The sequence below is a fragment of the Cetorhinus maximus genome, chromosome 20 (assembly GCF_964194155.1).
Source record: "Cetorhinus maximus chromosome 20, sCetMax3.hap1.1, whole genome shotgun sequence".
Taxonomy (NCBI): Eukaryota; Metazoa; Chordata; class Chondrichthyes; order Lamniformes; family Cetorhinidae; genus Cetorhinus; species Cetorhinus maximus.
The window spans coordinates 27,525,004-27,546,099 of record NC_135898.1 but is presented as its reverse complement, the minus strand read 5'-3'; the positions used below and the strand labels follow the sequence as shown (position 1 = coordinate 27,546,099).

General features: G+C 44.3%; 1 protein-coding gene across 2 annotated transcripts in view; it reads right to left on the bottom strand.

The window, feature by feature from the left end:
* The window catches only part of supv3l1 (SUV3-like helicase), a 71,342-nt gene that overhangs the window by 7,635 nt on the left and 42,611 nt on the right, over positions 1–21,096 (bottom strand). For both annotated transcript variants that reach the window (XM_078565816.1, XM_078565817.1), the window contains 4 exons: positions 13,228–13,321; positions 12,645–12,864; positions 1,624–1,704; positions 1,303–1,479 (listed from right to left, as the gene is read on the bottom strand). In XM_078565816.1, coding sequence (XP_078421942.1) covers positions 1,303–1,479; positions 1,624–1,704; positions 12,645–12,864; positions 13,228–13,321 — 572 coding nt within the window. The remainder of the gene's footprint in view (positions 1–1,302; positions 1,480–1,623; positions 1,705–12,644; positions 12,865–13,227; positions 13,322–21,096) is intronic.

Below are 21,096 nucleotides of genomic sequence, written 5' to 3'. Positions count from 1 at the left end.
GAATACATTGTGAATCACGAGGTATTAACTTCCTGTTCTTATAAAACAGTGTAAATAAGACTTGAACTCAACAGAAAGGGAAATGGGGCAATGTTTATAATAGGTAACCAACACTAGTTTAAATACCAGCAAAAACTGGCCCTCCATTAAGCCCAAGGCCAGGCTTTTGAGGGAGGCTGTGGCCTTCTAATTAATGACAGTCCTCAAAGGCACAGAAACCACCTTTCAAATTTTAATCAGGTTAGTAGAAAATATGTAATTGATGTTTTCTATTAGAATTTTTCTAAGTCTTCATCTGATTGGGTGAGTAGACAAAAAATGATGGAAAATATCTGAAATTGTGCTTTGAACAAAGTGACTGGTTTATCTTTTCCTGTCTTTCCTGGTGTTTCCAAACTGGTCATTCAGGGTTGGTTGTTTTTATAAATCTTGACTGGTTTCTCTCTGTTAGTTTGATAGTCCCTCTTCCCATTTCTGATTTGTATATTCCCTAATTCATCCATGATTTGTTGCTGCTTTACTTTAGTCAATCAACAAACTGTGATGTGTGCAGGCAGACTGCTTCTTGAGCTAATTTTGTACATTTAAATAATACACTTGTTCTGCTTCACAGAGCTCTTCAACAGTCTGTGGGGTTATTAGTCATTCTGAAGGGAATCTCCTAGTCTAATGTGAGTAGATTAAAGCCAATAGACTGATCGAGACCAATTACTGGCACTTTCAGTGTGGTGTAAGAATGGCACTGCTACTGGATCCACTTAGAGGCTCCACTTCAGGGAAATGCTGTTCAGAGTTCCAGAAAAATACAAGCAGCCTCACTAGTAGCACTCACGTCTCTGATTCAGAAGGTTGTGAATTCAGTACAGTAATGGCTGAGAGTATGCTGCAATGTTAGAGGTGCTGTCTTCTGGATGATACATGAAACTGAGGCTCCGCCTGCATTCTCAGGCGGATGTAAAAGATCCTGCTGCAATAATTGAAGAATAGCAGAGGAGTTCTCTCTGATATCTGGCCAATATTTATCCCAATCAATATCACTGAATCATCTCATGATCACATTGCTGTTTGTAGGGGCTTGTCATGCACAAACTGGTTGTTGTGTTTCCCACAGTACAACAGCATCTGCACTTCAGAAATGAACTCCACTAGCAGTAAAGCAGTTTGGGATATCCTGAAGTCAGGAAAGGTGTTATATATAAATTCAAGTTCTTTCGTTAACACAGTAATGGTTAAGGTACAGAGGGCCTGACAACACCATCGGGAGTCTGACCCCACTCAAGGAAAGGATTGTGAGTAACATACCTTTAGAAAGGAGGTGCAGACAAAGGGATGCTTCCTGTTGATTGGTGCAGTGCAGAAGATGTATCGCACACGGAGGTTCAGTGGGATATGCTGAATCATGTCAGCCAGGAACTTGAAATCATCAATATTGCACACAAAATATAGTCCGTCTACCTGCGAAAGGCTCACAAATATATCCTACAAATCAGAGGAAAGCCCGGAAAAATAAAGAAATATTAGGTTAATTTCAAATCTGTACAGAAGCAGCCAGTAAATAAACTGTTTTTTTGAAGAGATTTCACAAGAGGCAGATCTCAATGCAGCTCCAAGTGAAACACTTACAATCAGGTTCGACAAGGTGGCATCAGGCAGCTGGTAAGCAAACATCTCAATCTGGTCCGCTGTGGGGTGCAATCCCGCTGTCTTAAAAAGTTCAGAGGTTAACAAATAAATAATTTTCCCAAATTCTCCCTGTTTTAGCAACTATCAATAGTCACAGCTTCTCAAGGCAGGTGTTATGAGCTTGTTTGCTGGGCACCAGGCACCCCTCCCCCAGACACACTGTTAAGGGGCCATTCTCTCTCATGAACCAAGTCAGCAAGTAGTCAATACCCAACCCAAACCTGTCCTCACACAACCCTCTTTGAGATTGGCCTGTGAAACTGGAATCAACTACGATCAGGAAATAGAAAACAGCAGCACACAAAAATACTTTAAAGAAGATGCACAATTCTACTCTTCTCACTCTATAAAGCTGCAATACATTCAGACTTGGCATTTTACTGAACTTCTCTACTTTGAAATGTGAAATATCACTAATGGGGACTGAGGGAAATTGTGCGCACTCTAGGCTCTCTCTATTAATACTGAATTTGGAAGCATAACGATTGGACTCAAGGGATAGCAAGAAAGTGAGAAAGGCTGCTCCAATCTCCCTTCCAGGCTCCTCTTTTCTGTTAAAACCCTCCCTGGTAGTCTCTATCTATCAACATGATACTGCAACACAAGAGAGGAGCAGGAGTAGACCACACGACCCTTCACGTCTGCTCCACCATTCAGTATGTTCATGGCCAACTTGCACATCAACTCCATTTTACTACCAGCTTCCCACATTGCTCGATTCCTTAAGAGACCAAAAATCTGTCCGTACCAGCCTTAAATGTATTCAGCGATGGAGAATCTACAACCCTCTGGGGTAGATAATTCAAGATTCACAACCCTTTGAGTGAAGTGATTTCTCCTCATCTCATTCCTAAATGACCAGCCCCTTACCCTGAGATTGTGCCTCCATGTTTTAGATTCCCCAACCAGCGGAAACAATCGCTCAGTGTCTACCTTGTCAAGCCTCTCGAGAATCTTGAATGTTTCAATGAGATCACCTTATTCTTCTAAGCTCCAGAGAATATAAGCTCAATTTACTCAGCCTTTCATCATAGGACAACCTCCTCAAGGGGCCTTTTTAGTGAACCTTCGCTGTATCACCTCCAATGCAAGTATATCCTCTCTTGAATGTGGAAATCAAAACTGCACACTGTATTCCAGATGTGGTCTCACCAAAACTCTGTACAATTGCAGCAAAATTGTAGCAACTGAGTTGAGAAGAATGAGAGGGGATCTCATTGAAACGTCTAAAATTCTGACAGGAATGGACAGACTGGATGCCGGGATGATGTTTCCTTTGGCTGAGGGGTCTAGAACAAGGGGTTACAGTCTCAGGATATGGGGTAGGCTATTTAGGACTGAGATGAGGAGAAACGACTTCACTCAGAGGGTGGTGAACCTGTGGAATTCTCTGCCACAGACGGCTGTGGAGACCAAGTCACTGAATATATTTAAGAAGGAAATAGATTTATGGACTCTAAAGGCTTCAAGGGTTATGGGGAGAGAGAGGGAGTATGGTGTTTAGATAGAGGATCAGCCATGATCATATTGAATGGCGGAGAGGGCTCGAAGGACCGAATGACCTACTCCTTCTCCTATTTTCTATGTTTAGATAGGCAGGAAAGTATGTTGTGAAGAGGGCACAAGGAGGATGCAGACGCATAGAGGTAGGTTGAGCGAGTGGGCAAAAATCTGGCAGATGGGAGTATAATGTGGGAAAATGCGATTTGTTCACTTTGGCAGGAAGAATAAAAAAGCAGAGTATTACTTAAATGGGGGACGACTGCAGAATTCCGAGATGCAGAGGGATCTAGGTGTTGAGGTGCACAAGTAGCAAAAAGTTGGTATGCAGATACAGCACGTAACCAAGGCAGCTAATGGAATGCTATTCTTTATTACAAGAGGAATTCAATATAAAAGTAAGGATGTTATGCTCCAGTTATACAAGGCATTGGTGAGACCACATCTCAAATACTGTGCGCAGTTTTGGTCTCCTTATTTAAGGAAGGATGTAAATGCACTGAAGGTGGTTCAGAGGAGGTTTACTAGATTGATGTCTGGACTGAGTGGGTTGTCTTGTGAGGAAAGTTGAGTCAGACTGGGCTTGTTTCCACTGGAGTTTAGAAAAGTGAGGGATGACTTGACTGAAGTATACAAGATTCTGAATGGTCTTGACAAGGTGGATGTGGAAAGGATATTTCCTCTTGTGGGTGAGTCCAGAACTAGGGGCACAAATTAGGGGTCGCCCTTTTAGGACAGAGATGAGTAGAATTTTTTTCTGTCAGAGGGTTGTGCGACTTTGGAACTCTGCCTCAAAAGGCGTTGGAGGCGGGATCATTGAATATTTTTAAGGCAGAGGTAGTTTGATTTCCAAATCAGAGGTTATTGGGGATACATGGGAATGTGGAATTCGAAACACAAACAAATCAGCCATGATCTTATCGAATGGTGGAGCAGGCTAGAGGGGTTGAATGGCTTACTTCTGCTCATATTTTATATGTTCGTATGTTCTGGGGGCCCAGGTTCAAATTCCACCACAGCAGGTGGTGCAAATTGAATTCAATGAAAATCTGGAATTAAAAGTCTAATGAGGATCATGAAACCATTGTCGATTGTCATAAAAACCCATGTGGTTCACTAATGTCCTTTAGGGAAGGAAATCTGCCAACATTTCCTGGTCTGGCCTATATGTGACTCTAGACCCACGGCAATGTGGTTGTCTTAACTGCCCTCTGAAATGGCCTAGCAAGCCACTCAGTTGTGTCAAACTGCTACGAAGTCTATAAGGAATGAAAGTGAACGAACCACTCGACGCAGGCACCAGAAATGACAAGGACAAATTAACTTCCTCCCTACAGCACTGTGGGTGTACCTAACACCACATGGACTGCAGCGGTTTAAGAAGACAGCTCACCACCACTTTCTCAAGGGCAGTTAGGGATGGACAATAAATGCTGTCCTAGCCAGTGTATTGCCAGCCTATCCTGTATTGCCAGCCTATATAGCTTCTAGCACATGTAAGTAAAGCCACACTGTGAGCCCAACTAATAATCTTAAATTGGTTATTCGTATATTTCTTAGCACAATCAGGATATCTCTGCTTCTAAAGGACCAACATTTAATTCAGCTACTCTTTATTTTCATATGCTTGCAAAAGCTCTTACAACCTGTTTTTATATTCCTGGCTACTTTACTCACATTCTATTCTTTCCCTTTTTATTACATTTTTGGTGGTCTTCTGTTGGTTTCTAAAACACTCCCAATCCTCAGACTTGCTGATTATTTGCAACATTATAAATCTCTTCTTTTAATCTAATAATATCCTTAACTTCCTGAGTGAGCCCCAGATGGGTCTTTCTATTTTTTTTTCATGGAATGCATTTTTGTCAAATATTTTGAATTGTTTCTTTAAATGTTTCCTACTGTTTATTCATCACCATACCTTTAAGTCTATTAACCCAATCAACCTTAGTCAATTCTGCCCTCATGCCTATGTAATTTACTTTGTTTAAGTTTAAGACTCTTGTTTGTGATTGGAGTATGTCACTTTCAAACATAATATGGAAATCTACTGTATTACAATCACTATTTCCCAGTGGATCTTTCTCTCTGCCCCATTACACAATACTAGATCTAAAATAGCTTCTTCCCTCGTCGGTTCCACAAGTTATTCACATCATAAAATCACAGTGCAGAAGAGGCCCTTCGGCCCATCGAGTATGCACCGACACGCGAGAAACACCTGACCTACCTACCTAATCCCACTTACCAGCACTTGGCCAATAGCCTTGAATGTTGTGACGTGCCAAGTGCTCATCCAGGTACTTTTTAAAGGATGTGAGGCAACCCGCCTCCACCACCCACCCAGGCAGTGCCTTTCAGACCGTCACCACTCTCTGGGTAAAAAAGTTTTTCTTCACATCCCCCCTAAACCTCCCGCCCCTCACCTTGAACTTATGCCCCCTTGTGACTGACCCTTCAACTAAGGGGAACAGCTGCTCCCTTTCCACCCTGTCCATGCCCCTCATAATCTTGTACATCTCGATCAGGTCACCCCTCAGTCTTCTCCAACGAAAACAACCCAAGTCTATTCAACCTCTCTTCATAACTTAAATGTTTCATCCCAGGCAACATCCTGGTGAATCTCCTCTGCACTCCCTCCAGTGCAATCACATCCTTCCTATAATGTGGCAACCAGAACTGCACACAGTACTCCAGCTGTGGCCTCGCCAAGGTTCTATACAACTCCAACTTGACCTCCCTACTTTTGTAATCTATGCTCCAATTGATAAAGGCAAGTGTCCCATATGCCTTTTTCACCACCCCACTAACATGCACCTCTGCCCTCAGAGATCTATGGACACACACGCCAAGGTCCCGTTGTTCCTCAGAACTTCCTAGTGCCATGCCGTTCATTGCATATTTCCTTGTCAAATTACTCCTTCCAAAGTGTATCACCTCACACTTTTCAGAGTTAAATTCCATCTGCCACTTATCTGCCCATTCGACCATCTATATCTTCCTGTAGCCCAAGACACTCAACCTCACTGTTAACCACCCGGCCAATCTTTGTGTCATCCGCAAACTTACTAATCCTACCCCCCACATAGTCATCTATGTCGTTTATATAAATGACAAATAATAGGGGATCGAACACAGATCCCTGTGGTACGCCACTGGACACTGGCTTCCAGTCACTAACGCATCCTTCTGTCATCACCCTCTGCCTCCTACAACTAAGGCAATTTTGAATCCACCTTATCAAATTACCCTGTGCCCCATGTGCATTTGCCTTCTTTATAAGTCTCCCATATGGGACCTTGTCAACGGCTTTGCTGAAATCCATATAAACGACATCAACTGCACTACCGTCGTTTACACACCTGGTCACCTCCTCAAAAAATTCAGTCAAATTTGTTAGGCATGACCTCCCTCTGACAAAGCCATGCTGTCTATCCCTGGTCAAACCTTACCTCTCCAAGTGGAGATAGATACCCTCCTTCAGAACTTGCTCCAATAGTTTCCCTACCATTGACGTGAGACTCACTGGCCTGTACTTCCCTGGCTTATCTCTACAACCTTTCTTAAATAGTGGAACCACATTAGCTGTTCTCGAGTCCTCTGGCACCTCCCCCATGGCCAGAGAGGAATTAAAAATTCGGGTCAGAGCCCCTGCAATCTCCTCCCTTGCCTCCCTCCGCAGTCTGGGACACAAATCATCCGGACCTGGAAATTTGTCCACTATTAAACCTGCCAACACCTCCAATACCTTGTCACTTCCGATATCAATTTGCTCAAGAACCTCACAGTCTCTCTCCCTGAGTTCGATGCCTTCATCCTCATTCTCTTGGGTGAAGATGGATGTGAAGTATTCATTCAACACTATAGCGATGTCCTCAGGCACCACCTATAAATTGCCCCCTTGGTCCCTACTCTTTCCCTGGTTATCCTCGTCCCATTGATATACTTATAGAATATCTTGGGATTTTCCCTACTTTTACCAGCCAGAGCTTTCTCATATCCCCTCGTTGCTCTCCTAATTGCTTTCTTAAGCTCCACCCTGTACTTTCTGTACTCCACTAATGCCTCTGCTGATTTGCTTCCCTTGTACCTGCTAAAAGCCTCTCTTTTCCTTCTCATCGTAACCTGAATGTCTCTGGTCATCCATGGTTCTCTGGGCTTGTTATTCCTCCCTATCACCCTAGAGGGAACATGTTGAGTCTGTACCCTCCCCATTTCCTTTTTGAACACCCCCCACTGTTCCTCTGTAGATTTCCCCACAAGTAACTGTTCCCAGTCTACCTTGGCCAGATCCTGCCTTATTTTACTAAAATCCACTCTCCCCCAGTCCAAAACATGTTTTTGCATTTCTTTGTCCATAACAAACTTAAACAGTATCTTGACCTCTCTGTCTCAATTTCTGGTGATAGACTGTCTACCAATATCCATTACAAGCCTACTGACTCCCACAGCTACCTCGACTACAGCTCCTCACACCCTGCTTCCTGTAAGGACTCCATCCCATTCTCTCAGTTCCTTCGCCTCCATCTCATCTGTTCTGATGATGCCGCTTTCAAAAACAATTCCTCTGACTTGTCTTCCTTCTTCATTAACCGAGGTTTTCCACCCACGGCGGTTGACAGGGCCCTCAACCGTGTCCGGCCCATCTCCCGCGCATCCGCTCTCACACCTTCCTCTCCCTCCCAGAAACATGTTAGGGTCCCCCTTGTCCTCACTTATCACCCCACCAGCCTCCGCATTCAAAGGATCATCTTCCGCCAACTCCAGCATGATGCCACCACCAAACACATCTTCCCTTCACCCCCCCTGGCGGCATTCCGCAGGGATCATTCCCCCCGGGACACCCTGGTCCACTCCTCCATCACCCCCTACACCTCAACCCCTTCCCAAGGCACCTTCCCATGCAACCGCGGAAGGTGCAACACCTGCCCCTTTACTTCCCCTCTCCTCACCATCCAAGGGCCCAAACACTCCTTTCAAGTGAAGCAGCATTTCACTTGCACTTCCCTCAATTTAGTCTACTGCATTTGTTGCTCCAAATGCGGTTTCCTCTACATTGGAGAGACCAAATGCAGACTGGGTGACCGTTTTGCAGAACACCTTTGGCCTGACAACAAGCATTACCCAGACCTCCCTGTTGCTTGCCATTTCAACACTCCACCCTGCTCTCATGCCCACATGTCTGTCCTTGGCCTGCTGCATTGTTCCAGTGAAGCTCAACGCAAACTGGAGGAACAGCACCTCATCTTCCGACTAGGCACTTTACAGCCTTCTGGACTGGATATTGAGTTCAACAATTTTAGATCCTGAACTCTCTCCTCCATCCCCACCCCCTTTCCGATCCCCCCCTTTTTTCCCCAATAATTTATATATATTTTTCTTTTCCCACCTATTTCCATTATTTTTAAATGTATTTCCATCCATTGTTTTATCTCTACCTTTTAGCCTTTTTCGATTCCTTCACCCCACCCCACCCCCACTAGGGCTATCTGTACCTTGCTTGTCCTGCTTTCTACCCTTAATTAGCACATTCCTTAGATAATATCACCACTGTCAACACCTCTTTGTCCTTTTGTCTGTGACATCTTTTGTTTATCTCCACCTATCACTGGCCCTCTATCCAGCTCTACTTGTCCCACCCCTCCTTAAACCAGCTTATATTTCACCTCTCTTCTATTTTTAATTAGTTCTGTTGAAGAGTCATTCGGACTCGAAATGTTAACTGTGTTCCTCTCCGCAGATGCTGCCAGACCTGCTGAGTTTTTCCAGGTATTTTTGTTTTTGTTTTGGATTTCCAGCATCCGCAGTTTTTTGCTTTTATTTTTTATTAAACTGTACCAAGTTGTGGTCGCTATCGCTAAAATGCTCGCCCACCATCACCTCAGCCACCTGTCCGGCTTCATTCCCCAGAATTAGGTCCAGCAATGAACCTTATTGGACCCTCTACATATTGACCAAAAAAGTTCTCCTGTACACATTTCAAGAAATCCACTCCATCCAAGCCCTTAACACTATGTCTATCCCAATTAATGTTAGGAAAGTTGAAATCACCTCATATATAATTACCCTATTGTTATTGTTTTTACACACCTCCACAAATTGTGCACATATTTGCTCCTCAATTTCCCGCTGACTATCTGGGGGTCTATAATAAACACCTAACACCTAACCCCTTTTTTATTCCTAAACTCTACCCACAAAGCTTCATTTGATGCCCCCTCCAAGATATCATCTCTCTTTACTGCAGTAACCGACTCCTTTACTAATAATGCAACGCCTCCTCCTCTTTTACCCCTCCCGTCTTGCCTGAAGATTCTATATCTCGGAATGTTGAGCTGCCAATCCTGCCCTTCCCTCAACCACGTCTCAGTGATGGCTACTATATCACAATTCCACGTGTCAATCCTCACCCTTAACTCATCCGTTTCACCTATAATACTCCTGGCATTAGAGGCCATCCAGCCTTGCCTTACTCCCTTGAAGCTTATTGCAGCTGTACTCCCTCTGACTTGATTGTTTTACTGTATTATGATGTGTCCCTATTCTGCTAACATTCTGTATCCCCCTCCCCCTGCCGAATTAGTTTGAACTCCTCCCAACAGCACTAGCAAACCCGCCTGCAAGGATGTTAGTCCCGCTCTGGTTCAGATGTAGACCGTCCGTTTGTACAGGTCCCACCTTCCCCAGAAATGGTCCCAGTGATCCAGGAACCTAAACCCCTCCCTCCTGCACCAACTCTTAAGCCACATATTCACCTGCGCTATTCTCCTATTTCTGAGCTTGCTAGCATGTGGCACTGGCAGTAATCCAGAGATTACAACTGGAGAGGTCTTGCTTTTTAGTCCACTGCCTAACTCCCTGAATTCTTGATGCGAGACCTTATCCCACTTTCTACCTATGTCATTGGTACCAACATGTACCATGACCTCTGCCTTATCACCCTCCCTCTTCAGGATGCCCTACAGCAGGGAGGCAATATACCATCCTGGAGTCACGTTGACGGCCACAGTAGCGCCTATCTGTTCCCCAGACTATAGAATCCCCTATTACTATTGCTCTTCCTCCCTTCCTCCCCTCCTGTTCAGACAGGCTGCTTGTGGTGCCAGAAGCTTGGCTCTGTCTGCACTCCCTGGAGGAACCAGCACCCTCATCAGCCTCCAAAATGGAATACCAATTTGTGAGCAGAAACCCTGCCTGTTTCTCTTGGACTACCTGGTGGTCACCCATTCCCTTCCTTCCTCAAGTCCCTCCAGGAAATTGTCACAAAAGCATTCTTGACCACCCATGTCAATTTGATTGTCTGAGGTTATAAGAACATTTAAGTCCCCCACAATTACTATGTTGCCTTTGTTATAAGCTGTAATAATTGCATTTTTAATGCTCTGTCCAAATTTATAGATACTGTTATGGGGCCTAAAAACTCCCACCATCATTTTCTGATTCTTGCTATTCCGAATTTCCACGCATGCTATTTCATGATCCCCTGAGCCCATGTCCTTGCTCACCAATGTCCTAATGTCATCCTTTAGTATCAGGGCATCCCCTCTTCCTTTGCCATTGTCTGTCTGTCTTTCAGGAATATTGTGTACCCTGGAATACTAATTTTCCAACCTTGGTCACCTTGCAACCATGTCTCTGTAATGGTGATTAAATCTAAAGCACGTACCTCTATTGGTGCCAATAGTTCATCAATCCTATTGCAGATGCTTCGCACATTCAGATAAAGAGCCTTTAATTTCATTTTTTTGCTACTATTCTCTACACAGTGCACCAGCGAGTGCGGTCCATTATTAAACTCTCTTGTCCCTTCCTGTACCATTCTGCTTGTCTTTACCCACGTCCCTACACTGTTCTGTTGCCTTTTATCTTTGGATTTCTGAATTTCTCATCAATTAATATTTCCAAGCTTGCTGATGACACAAAACTAGGTGGGAATGTGAGGAGGATGCAAAGAGGTTTCATGGGGATTTAGACAATACTAAGTGAATTGGCAAGAACATAGCAGATGGAATTTAATGTGGAAAAATGTGAAGTCATCCACTTTTTAAGAAAAACAGAAAGGCAGAGGATTTCTTAAATTGTGAGAAATTGGAAAGTGCTGATGTCCAAAGGGACCTGGGGGTCCTTGTTCATGAGTCACTGAAAGCTAACATACAGTTGCAGCAAGGAATTAGGAAGGCAAATGGTTTGTTAGCTTTTATTGCAAGAGGGTTTGAGTACAGGAGTAAAGATGTCTTGCTACAATTGCATTGAACCTCCTTATTGGTCTCCTTATTTAAGAAAAGATGTAAATGCATTAGAAGCAGTTCAGGGGCTTACAAGACTAATGCCAGGAATGGGTGGATTGTCCTATGAAGAAAAGTTGGACAGGTTAGGCTTGGATCCACTGGAGTTTAGAAGAGTAAGAGGCGACCTGATTAAAACCTTTAAGGTCCTGAGGGGTCTTGACAGGGTGGATGTGGAGAGTATGTTTCCTCTTGTGGGAGAATCTAGAACTTGGGGTCACTGTTTAAAAATAAGGGGTTGCCCATTTAAGACAGAGATGAGGAGAATTTGTTTTCTCTCAGAGGATAGTGAGTCTCTGGAACTCTCTTCCTCAAATGGCAGCGGAAGCAAAGTCTTTGAATATTTTTAAGGCAGAGGCAGATAGATTCTTGATAAACAAGAGGGTGAAAGGTTATCAGAGGTAGGTGAGAGGTTACAAATCAGATCAGCCATGGTCTTATTGAATGGCGGAGCAGGCTCGAGGGGCCGATTGACTTACTCCTGCTCCTAATGCATATGAGCTTCTGTGAGGTTGCACCTGGAGTATTGTGTACAGCTTTGGTCTCTTTTCCTTACCATGGAGGGACTGCAGCAAAGGTTCACCAGACTGATTTCTGGGATGGCAGGATTGTCCTAGGAGAAATTGAGGAGTTGGGCCTATATTCTCGACAGAGTAAATCCAAGGATTGCGGGGGTGGGGGGGTGTGTGTGTGTGCGTGTGCGAGAGAGAGAAAGAGAGGGGTGGGGCATGTGATCTAGAATCAATCAGAATAAGAGTTAGGCTATTTAGGGCCTAGATGAGCAATTTCTTCATTCAGAGGGTGGTGAATCTTTGGAATTCTCTACCCCACGGCGCTGTGGAGGCTCAGTCACTGAAAATGTTCATGACAGAGATCGATAGATTTCTAGATATTAAAGACATCAAGGGATATGGGAATAGTGTAGGAAAATGGCTTCACCGTGTCTTCCAGGCTCTGCTTCCACCCACACACTTGTGCTAAAATCATTGCATAACTTCTCTCATTCAAAGGCCTCCCAATGTTACAGAACTCCTTAGTTCTTCCTTCCTCCTGTAATCCAAAGCCATTTATAAGACTCATTGACACCTGTCTACTTCCTTGTCTCTCCTCTATTCAACTGTGGTGTCCTGAACAGCAGGCCTTGGCCCCTCATGCTGCTTTCTAAGTAATGATCACCTCGATGGGTTCGATAGTCCTGCTCAAGATCTCTTGGAGCACTGGAAGGTCGTCGCGATGCATTGTAGTAACTTCCCCTTCCTTAAAGGCTGAGCTGAACCTGCCAGCTCTCCCGGCAATCTGCAGGGCCTGTGAAGTGGTTATCCTGTCCATCTCCTTCTCTCCCTTCTCATTTATACTTGGTTTCACCAGGGAATTGAAAATGATGCGTTTTATGCTCCTGAATAAAAGAGAGATGATTATTGGTTGGAAAAATAAGGCTTGAATTACAATTGTCCCTCCCTGCCCAGTGATCCACAGTGAGAGGCAGCTTCCAGGGTCCCTCCGGTAGGGACGACAATGAGCATAAACAAACAGGTAAAGTTCCTGCTCTTTATTAAACTGTGCATGTTTATCTCAGGTACTGGACTCAGTCCAACAGTCTACAGAGGTTCACTCAAAAGGAATGACCCAGTAAGGTGGGTTTTGATCAGTATTTATCTTAAGGAGAGGAACAACCAGGAAAATAACTCATGAATTGTACCTCAGCATGAGCCACTGGGCAGAGGGGAAAGAACAGCAATAAGGTGTCTGGTATACTCACAGATTCAAACCCATCCCAATGGCATCAGTAGCGACCATGATCTTACAGGGATCCTCAGGATCATTGAATTTCTTTGCTTGAGCCAGCTTTGTTCCTAAGATCAAGCACACAGATGCCTTCAATAAATCAGACCATGCTACTGAGGACACTGAATGTAACTACTCAAGCACCAGCAGCCTGTATCACCTGGCTGTTGCATGTGTCTCAAGGGTTGTGTTTGTGGTCTGGTGATAGAGCTGTGATTCAGTACCACCTCCACACATTTTGAAGCTTCTCCGAGGAAAGGAAGCTAAGAAAATGCGACTCTGAGGCAGAATTATTGCAGAGTCTACACATGGAAGCACTTCACACAAGTGGAATGATAAATCCTTGTATGCTTTGCCAGTGGCTTCTACTTGGAAGCTGCCCAGTATCTTGTTGGAAATCATAGGTTTGGTGTGGGGGGAATGGGTGATCCAGATCCAAGTCCCTTCACTCTGGGTCAGGATGCTGCACTGTTATAGAGGCTGGCTTTTCACCCACAAGTTGGTTGGGATTATGCCCGGAACAGAGACTTCATGAGCAACGCTGCCCAAATCAAACAGTATGCAGAGGCCTGGGAAAGGGAGGAGTAGCAACACATTGCTGGAGATACAAGATGAAGAGCCTTATCATGCAGCCCACATCGGGATATGCTTTCCCTCAGTAACAGGTGTTTGCAGACTGGAATCTGGCTCTAGGTTAGAAAGAAGCTTAAACCGGGCAACAATAGCAGGAGAAAGTAGCAACACTACAATTCCCAACACTGACAATCCCTCACCATCACCACAGACACACACAAAAATTGCTTGGTAATACAGAACTTGAATATTGCTGAAAAGAGAGACATGTTGCTGAAGCTTTTTGTATTGCACTCATCAGGACAAACCCAAGAATACAAAATTTCAAACAATCTGAACAATTTATACTTTAGGAGAAAAGGTTGCTGATTGGTTGGCAAGTTGACTCTGATTGGCTGTGGCATTGCCATCAAGTACACTAATAGCTACACTAACAACCATAACATGGCTCATTTATGCTTACTAGAGGGGATATATATTCATAGGTGGGCCCTGTTCTCTGGAAACAAAGGAATATGATCAAGCCTTCCACCCTTTTTTGAAATACCAGGGAATGTGGGGAGCCTACAGTTCCCTGTTGCTTTCTCCATGGACTTACCAACCAATCAGCATCACTGACCACCCTCTCTGCCTGTCTTAGCTTGTTCTCCCATTGAACAATTCTCTTTTAACTCATCTTTTTCCAAATAAAAGGTGTTATGATGGGTCCAAGCTATGCCTGTCTTTTTGTAGGATACGTAGAACATTCCTTAATCCAGTCCAACTTGGGCCCCCGCCCTCAATTCTTTTTCCGATACATTGATGACTGTATTGGTGCCATGTCCTGAATTGGAAAACTTCATCAACTTTTGTTTCCAATTTCCACCCATCTCTCAGTTTCACATGGTCCATCTCCAACTCTTTCCTTCCCTTCTTTGACTTCACTGTCTCCATTTTTGGCGAACACTATCATCTAACATTCACTGACTCTCACAGCTACCTCAACTACACTTCCTCACACCCTACACCTGTAAGGACTCCATTCCATTCTCCGAGTTCCATCTGCTCCGATGACGCAACCTTCCACACCAGTACTTCTGAGATGCCTTCTTTTTAACTCAACCAAGGATTCCCCCCCGCCATTGTGGTTGACCAGGCCCTCTACCATGTCTGCCACATTTCCTGCATGTCTGCTCTCATCCTTTCCCTTCCCCTTCCTCCCAGAACCACGATAAGGTTCCCTCGTTGTCACCTTCTGCTCTCATCCCTCCCAGAACCATGGCAGGGTTCTCTTGTCGTCACCTTCCATCCCACCAGCCTCCGAATTCAGCTGATCATTATCCATCGTTTCCACCGCCTCAGGAACGATTCCACCACCAATCCACATCTTCAACCCCCCCTTTCAGCATCGTGAAGGGACAGTTCCCATTGTGACAGCCTGGTTCACTCCTCAGTCACCCCCCTTCCCACCGCACCTTTCTATACAAGGACAGGAGATGTAAGACCTGCCCTATTACCCCCTGTCCCCTCACCACCCAAGGCCCTAAACACTCCTTCCAGATGAAGCAAAGGTTTACATGTGCTTCTTTCAATTTTGTATTCACTGCTCAGAATGTGGTCTCCTCTACACTGGGGAGATCAAATCCAGATTGAGTGACTGCTTTGCAGCACGCCCCTGTTCAGTCCGCAAGCATGACCCTGACTTTCCAGTTGCCTGTCATTTTAATTGTCTGTCTTGCTGTCATGCTGACATCTCTGTCCTTGGTCTGTTGCACTGTTCTAGTGAGGCTCATTCAAACTCGAGGAACAGTGCCTCATCTTTTGATTAGGCATTTCACAGCCTTCTGGACTCAACATTGAGTTCAACAACTTCAGACCGTAATCTCCACCCCCATTTTGTTTCCTTTACTTTGCTTATTTCGGTTTTTCTCTGATTTTCTGCTTTCGGTCAGCAGCTGCTCTAGGCACATCTTTTGTTTTTTTTCTTGTCCCATCACCATTTCCTTTGGCCCTGAAAGACTAACTCTTCTGTCATTCAATCCCTCCTGTCTTCCACTCTATCACGGACCTTCCTTCTGTCCTTCTATTAGATTTCCAACTTTTTCCAACTCTGATAAAAGGTGATCAATCTGGAAAATTAACTCTGTCTCTCTCCACAGGCCTGCTGAGTATATCCAGCATTTTCTGTTTTTATTTCCAAATGTTAAACCATTTAAAGGCTGTGGGTTTAAGTACTTTGAGCTGTGTTGCACTGAGGGAGGTGGCAATTAGTGTGACTTCTGGTGCTGGCATTATCATTTGTGACAAAAATGATCGCACTGGAGGTAAGAAATTATGGCAAAGTAAGTGCTACAGTAACGTGCAAGGCTACAGACCGGGTGCTGGAAGGTGGGATTAGAAGGGGCAGCTAGTTTATTTTCAGCCGGCGCAGCCTCTCTAACTTTTCTATGGTTCTGTGGTCATAATGCAGACGGTGTTAGCGGCTGGGAGAGAAAGAAAGCAATTCCACAACATCCGTTATGAAATATAAACAAGCACTGCATCACACATACTTCCTATAACATTGTATCAAGCTTAAGTAAACTAATTTCACTACATCTTTATGGTCTGACTTAGTTTTGACTCTCTCCTACTCTAGCTGGCTGTGGATAGATAAGTTAAAACAACTAACAAGTGAACACCTGCAAATCAAGTGGACATGTAGAAGCAATGACTCTTACAAATTACATTTCCACCCTCTTGCAATTGTCTCCCTCTCTGATGCAAGGCACTTTTTAAAATGTTGTGAGCTTCAGTTCCCTCCATGAACCCATCAGTGTCAGTCATGACTCAGTGGGCAGCCCCTCACCTCTTAAGTTTGTAGGCTGAGAATTCAGGCCCAATTTCAGGACTTACGCATCGAAGTCCAGGCTGACACTCCAGTATAGTACTGAAGGAGGGCTGCACTGTTAGAGGTGCTGTCTTGCAGTCAAGATATTAAACCAAGTCTGCTCTCAGGTGAACATAAAAGATCCCATGACACCACGTTATCCTCATGTCCTGAGCAATTTTTAACCTTCCTCTGATATCACTAAGATTTTTGTCACATTGTTGTTTGTGGGACCTTCTGTGCACAGATTGGTTGCCACACTTCTATATTACAAGATTGACACAATACTTCATTAGCTGTAAAGCACTTTGGGATGCCCTGAAGTTGGGAAGGATGCTATATGAATGTAATTTCAATTCCGTCCTCTCTTTACCACACCTCCCAGCCCACTGTCCCCCGTCATGTCTTTCCCCACTATTGACTCACACATGAGAAAATTGCCTTTGTGCACTTTCACCTGTGATCTGAGAGCCTGCTTCTGTATATGACTAATGGCACTAAGTGCTTTCAAGAAGAACTCAAAGCAAGTATGAAAAGCAGTCCAAGCACTGAGTCCTGCAGAGTCACACATTATGGCCACCAACCCCTTCCCCTCTGACTATTTCTCATCCCCAACAACCTGCCTCCACTCTTTCTCCCTCAACCTAACTCCCACTCTAATGCTTCAGCCCCAGATTACCTTTGCATGAATTTGCAGATCTCAACAAACCTCATCCTCTACACTCCACTCCCCATACTCCCACCCCAATACAGAGAGCCTAGGAACAGCCCATTTATTTCCACATCCCAAACAGCATTCAGCTTCCTCCACACTCTGCCAAAGACACTCTAGTCTTTGCAATCCAAGGTGATCCTCTCAGCATTACTGAACCGCATCACCCTGAGCCCCTCCAGTTAGCAATGCTGCTTGCTGCCTGGAACATTCTTTCCCACCATCTTCCTATGGATTCTGGACTTCAAAGAAAAGTATAAAAAAAATCATTAACTAGTTAAATAAACACATGAGAACCAAAGCCTTTTATCAATGAAAATGTAACTTTTATCAATGAAAATATGATGCAAGATGAAACCGAGAGGATTGGCAATGTTTCCAGAACACCAGGTGATATAGAATCCATTTCAGTTCAATGACTGTAAATCAGAGTGTCTGAAAAATTGTACATTACACAGAATAAAAGTGTGTTCTGACTCTCCATCAGTATCACAGGGTATTACATTACAGCTTTGGTGTATTGTAAATACCATAGCACACGTGTAACATTTAAGCTACACTTCATTTACATTCAACAAACTTGTTCCATCCCACCTGATTGGATTGTTTTTGTGACACATCTGACTCCACCCCTCAAGAGCTGTTTATGCTCCACTCGAGCCTCTTCCCATCTTTTCTTCTGTAGATCTATCACCATGGCCATCTTTACCCTTTCTCCCTCATATGCTTGTCTAGATCCTTCCCCACAAGAGGAAAGATTCTTTCTGTATCTACTCTATCAAGTTTGTCATAATTTTACAGACCTTGATTAGTTCGCCCCTCAGCTTTCTTTTCAAGAGAAAAGCCTTTCAATCCCTCCCTGACATTTACTCTCACATTTCTGGTATCATCCTTGTAAATTTTCTCTGCACCCTCTTTGGTGCCTCCACGTCCTTTGCATAACATGGTGATCAGAATTGCACGCAATGCTCTTGTGTGATTTGATGTAGGTTTAGCATAATTGCCCTAGAAATAAAAACTAGTGCTTGGTTTGCTTTTTTTTAAATGACCTTATTAACCTGTGCCGCAACTTGCAGTGATTGATGTATTTGTTCCTCCACCCCACCTAGACTTGCATCTTCCAAGTATTAAATGACCTCCCTATTCTTCCTATCAAAATGTCCTATCTCACATTTGTGTGTGTTGAACTTTATTTGCCAATTATTTGCCCACTCTGCAAGTTTGCCCTCCTGTAATTTGTTGCAATCCTCCTTAGTACTGACTATTCCTTCCAATTTGGTTCACCCACAGCAGGGTAAAGTTTCACCATTTTCATCCTCGTTTTAGTTCTTTAAAATAACAAAAAAATGAGCTGAATTTTGAAAGCAAATAAAAGATGTGTCACCTGGATTTTATTGATTTTTACACGTTCAACTCTTTCAGCGCTGACAGCATGAGTGAAAGACAGGTACAAACAGAAAGAAAGGTGCTACATTTTCTGAAATGCCATGAGCCTTCATTTTCATAATAAATCTCTTGTTGCACTGCTCCAGTCTGAAATGCTGTGGTCTCTTCCACATCGAGTAAGTGCTTTGAGCCCAAGTCCGTTTAACATGCTTGACTACCTCAAACAACCCTATTCTGAGTAAAAATCCAGGGATACTCGAGATTGTTTAAATGCAGGATGTACTGAGGTTTCAAAGCATTCCCAACTAAAGGTCAATTCATGAGCAATATTTGCTCAATCAGTATCTTGGTATCAACAAGTTTTCCAGATTTCTGCCAGTCTTTGAACAGAGGCTTAATTAAAACCAAGTCTGATCCTATTTTTCCGAGATTTTTACTGCTACATTGGAGATTGAGCTTAACAACCCTGCCATTATTTTCCAAAAACTATGAGTGAGTGATGTTTATACATGTTATACATATTCCTTGACCGATATATTGAAGTTCTACGCCTTCCCATCTCTCATTCTGAGAGTACACAGTAAGATTCCCAAGATGGTAGCAAATGTCTCGTATTTCACATGAAAGAGGAAAGGGGAGTGGAGCAGCACTTGGGACAATTCAGCTTTGTAAACTCTGGCGGCTGTGCCAGATGTTTCGAAGGGAGGGCCTGGACTTTTGGGGAAGAGTAGGGCCGAGAGTTTGGGGAGAGGGGTTAGGCTCCATGAGTATTTTTCCTAATTTGTTTATGGGATGTGGGTGTCACTGGTTAGGCCAGCATTTATTGACCATCCTTAACTGCCCTTGAGAAGGTGGTGGTGAGCTGCCTTATTGAGCCAATGCAGTCCATGTGGTGTAGATACACCCACAGTGCTGTTAGGAAGGGAGTTCCAAGATTTTGACCCAACGACAGTGAAGGAAAGACAAGTCAGGGTGGTGAAAATTTACTTGGAGGGGAACTTGCAGGCAGTGATGTTGCCATTTGTCTGCTGCCCTTGTCCTTTTTGGGGGTAGAGGTCACGAGTTTGGAAGGTGCTGTCTAAGGAGCGTCGGTGAGTTCCTGCAGTGCATCTTGTAGATGGTAAACACTGCTGCTACTGTGGTAGGGAGTGAATGTTTGTGGATGGGATGCCAATCAAGCGAGTTGCTTTGTCCTGGACACTGTTGAGCTTCTTGAGTGTTGTTGGAGCTGCATTCATCCAGGCAAGTGGGGAGTATTCCATCACACTTCTGACTTGTGCCTTGTAGATGATAGACAGGTTTGGGGAGTCAGGAGGTGAGTTACTAACCGCAGGATTCCAAGCCTCTGACCTGCTCTTATAGCCACAGTATTTATATGGCTGGTCCAGTTCAGTTTCTGGTCAATGGTAACACCCAGGATGTTGGCAATGGGAATGTCATTGAACATCAAGGGGAGATGGTTAGATTCTCTCTTGTTAGAGGTGGTCATTGCCTGGCACTTGTATGACTTTTCTTGCCACTTGTCAGCCCAAGCCTGGATATTGTCCAGGTCTTGCTGCATTTGGGCATGGACTGCTTCAGTATCCGAGGGTTCGAGGCTGGTGCTGAACATTGCATCATCATCAGAGAACGTCCCCACTTCTGACCTCATGATGGAGGGAAAGTCATTGATAACAACAGTTTAAGATGGTTGAGCCTGGGAGACTATCCTGAGGAACTCCTGCAGCGATGTCATGGGACTGAGATGATTGACCTCCAAAAACCTCAACCATCTTCCATTGTGCTAGGTATGACTCCAAGCAGTGGAGAGCTTTCCCCCTGATTCCCACTGGCTTCAGTTTCTCCAGGGTTTCTTGATGCCACACTCGGTCAAATGCTGCCTTTATGTTAAGGGCAGTCACTCTCACCTCACTTCTTCTCATTACAGCCATGTCTGGACCAAGGCTGTAATGAGGTCAGGAGCTGAGTGAACCTGGCGGAACCCAAACAGGGCATCAGTGAGCAGGTTATTGCTAAGCAAATTCCGCTTGATAGCACTGTCGACAACACCTTCCATCTCTTTGCTGATGATCGAGAGTAGACTGATGGGGCAGTAACTGACTAGGTTGGATTTGTCCTGCTTTTTGTGGACAGGGCATACCTGGGCAATTTTCCACATTCCCAGGTGGATGCCAGTGTTGTAGCTGTACTAGAACAGCTTGGCTAGGGGTGCAGCAAGTTCTGGAGCACAAGTCTTCAGTACCATTGCCGGAATGTAGTCAGGGCCCATAGCCTTTACACTATCCAGTGCTTTCAGCTGTTTCTTGATATCATGTGGAGTGAAT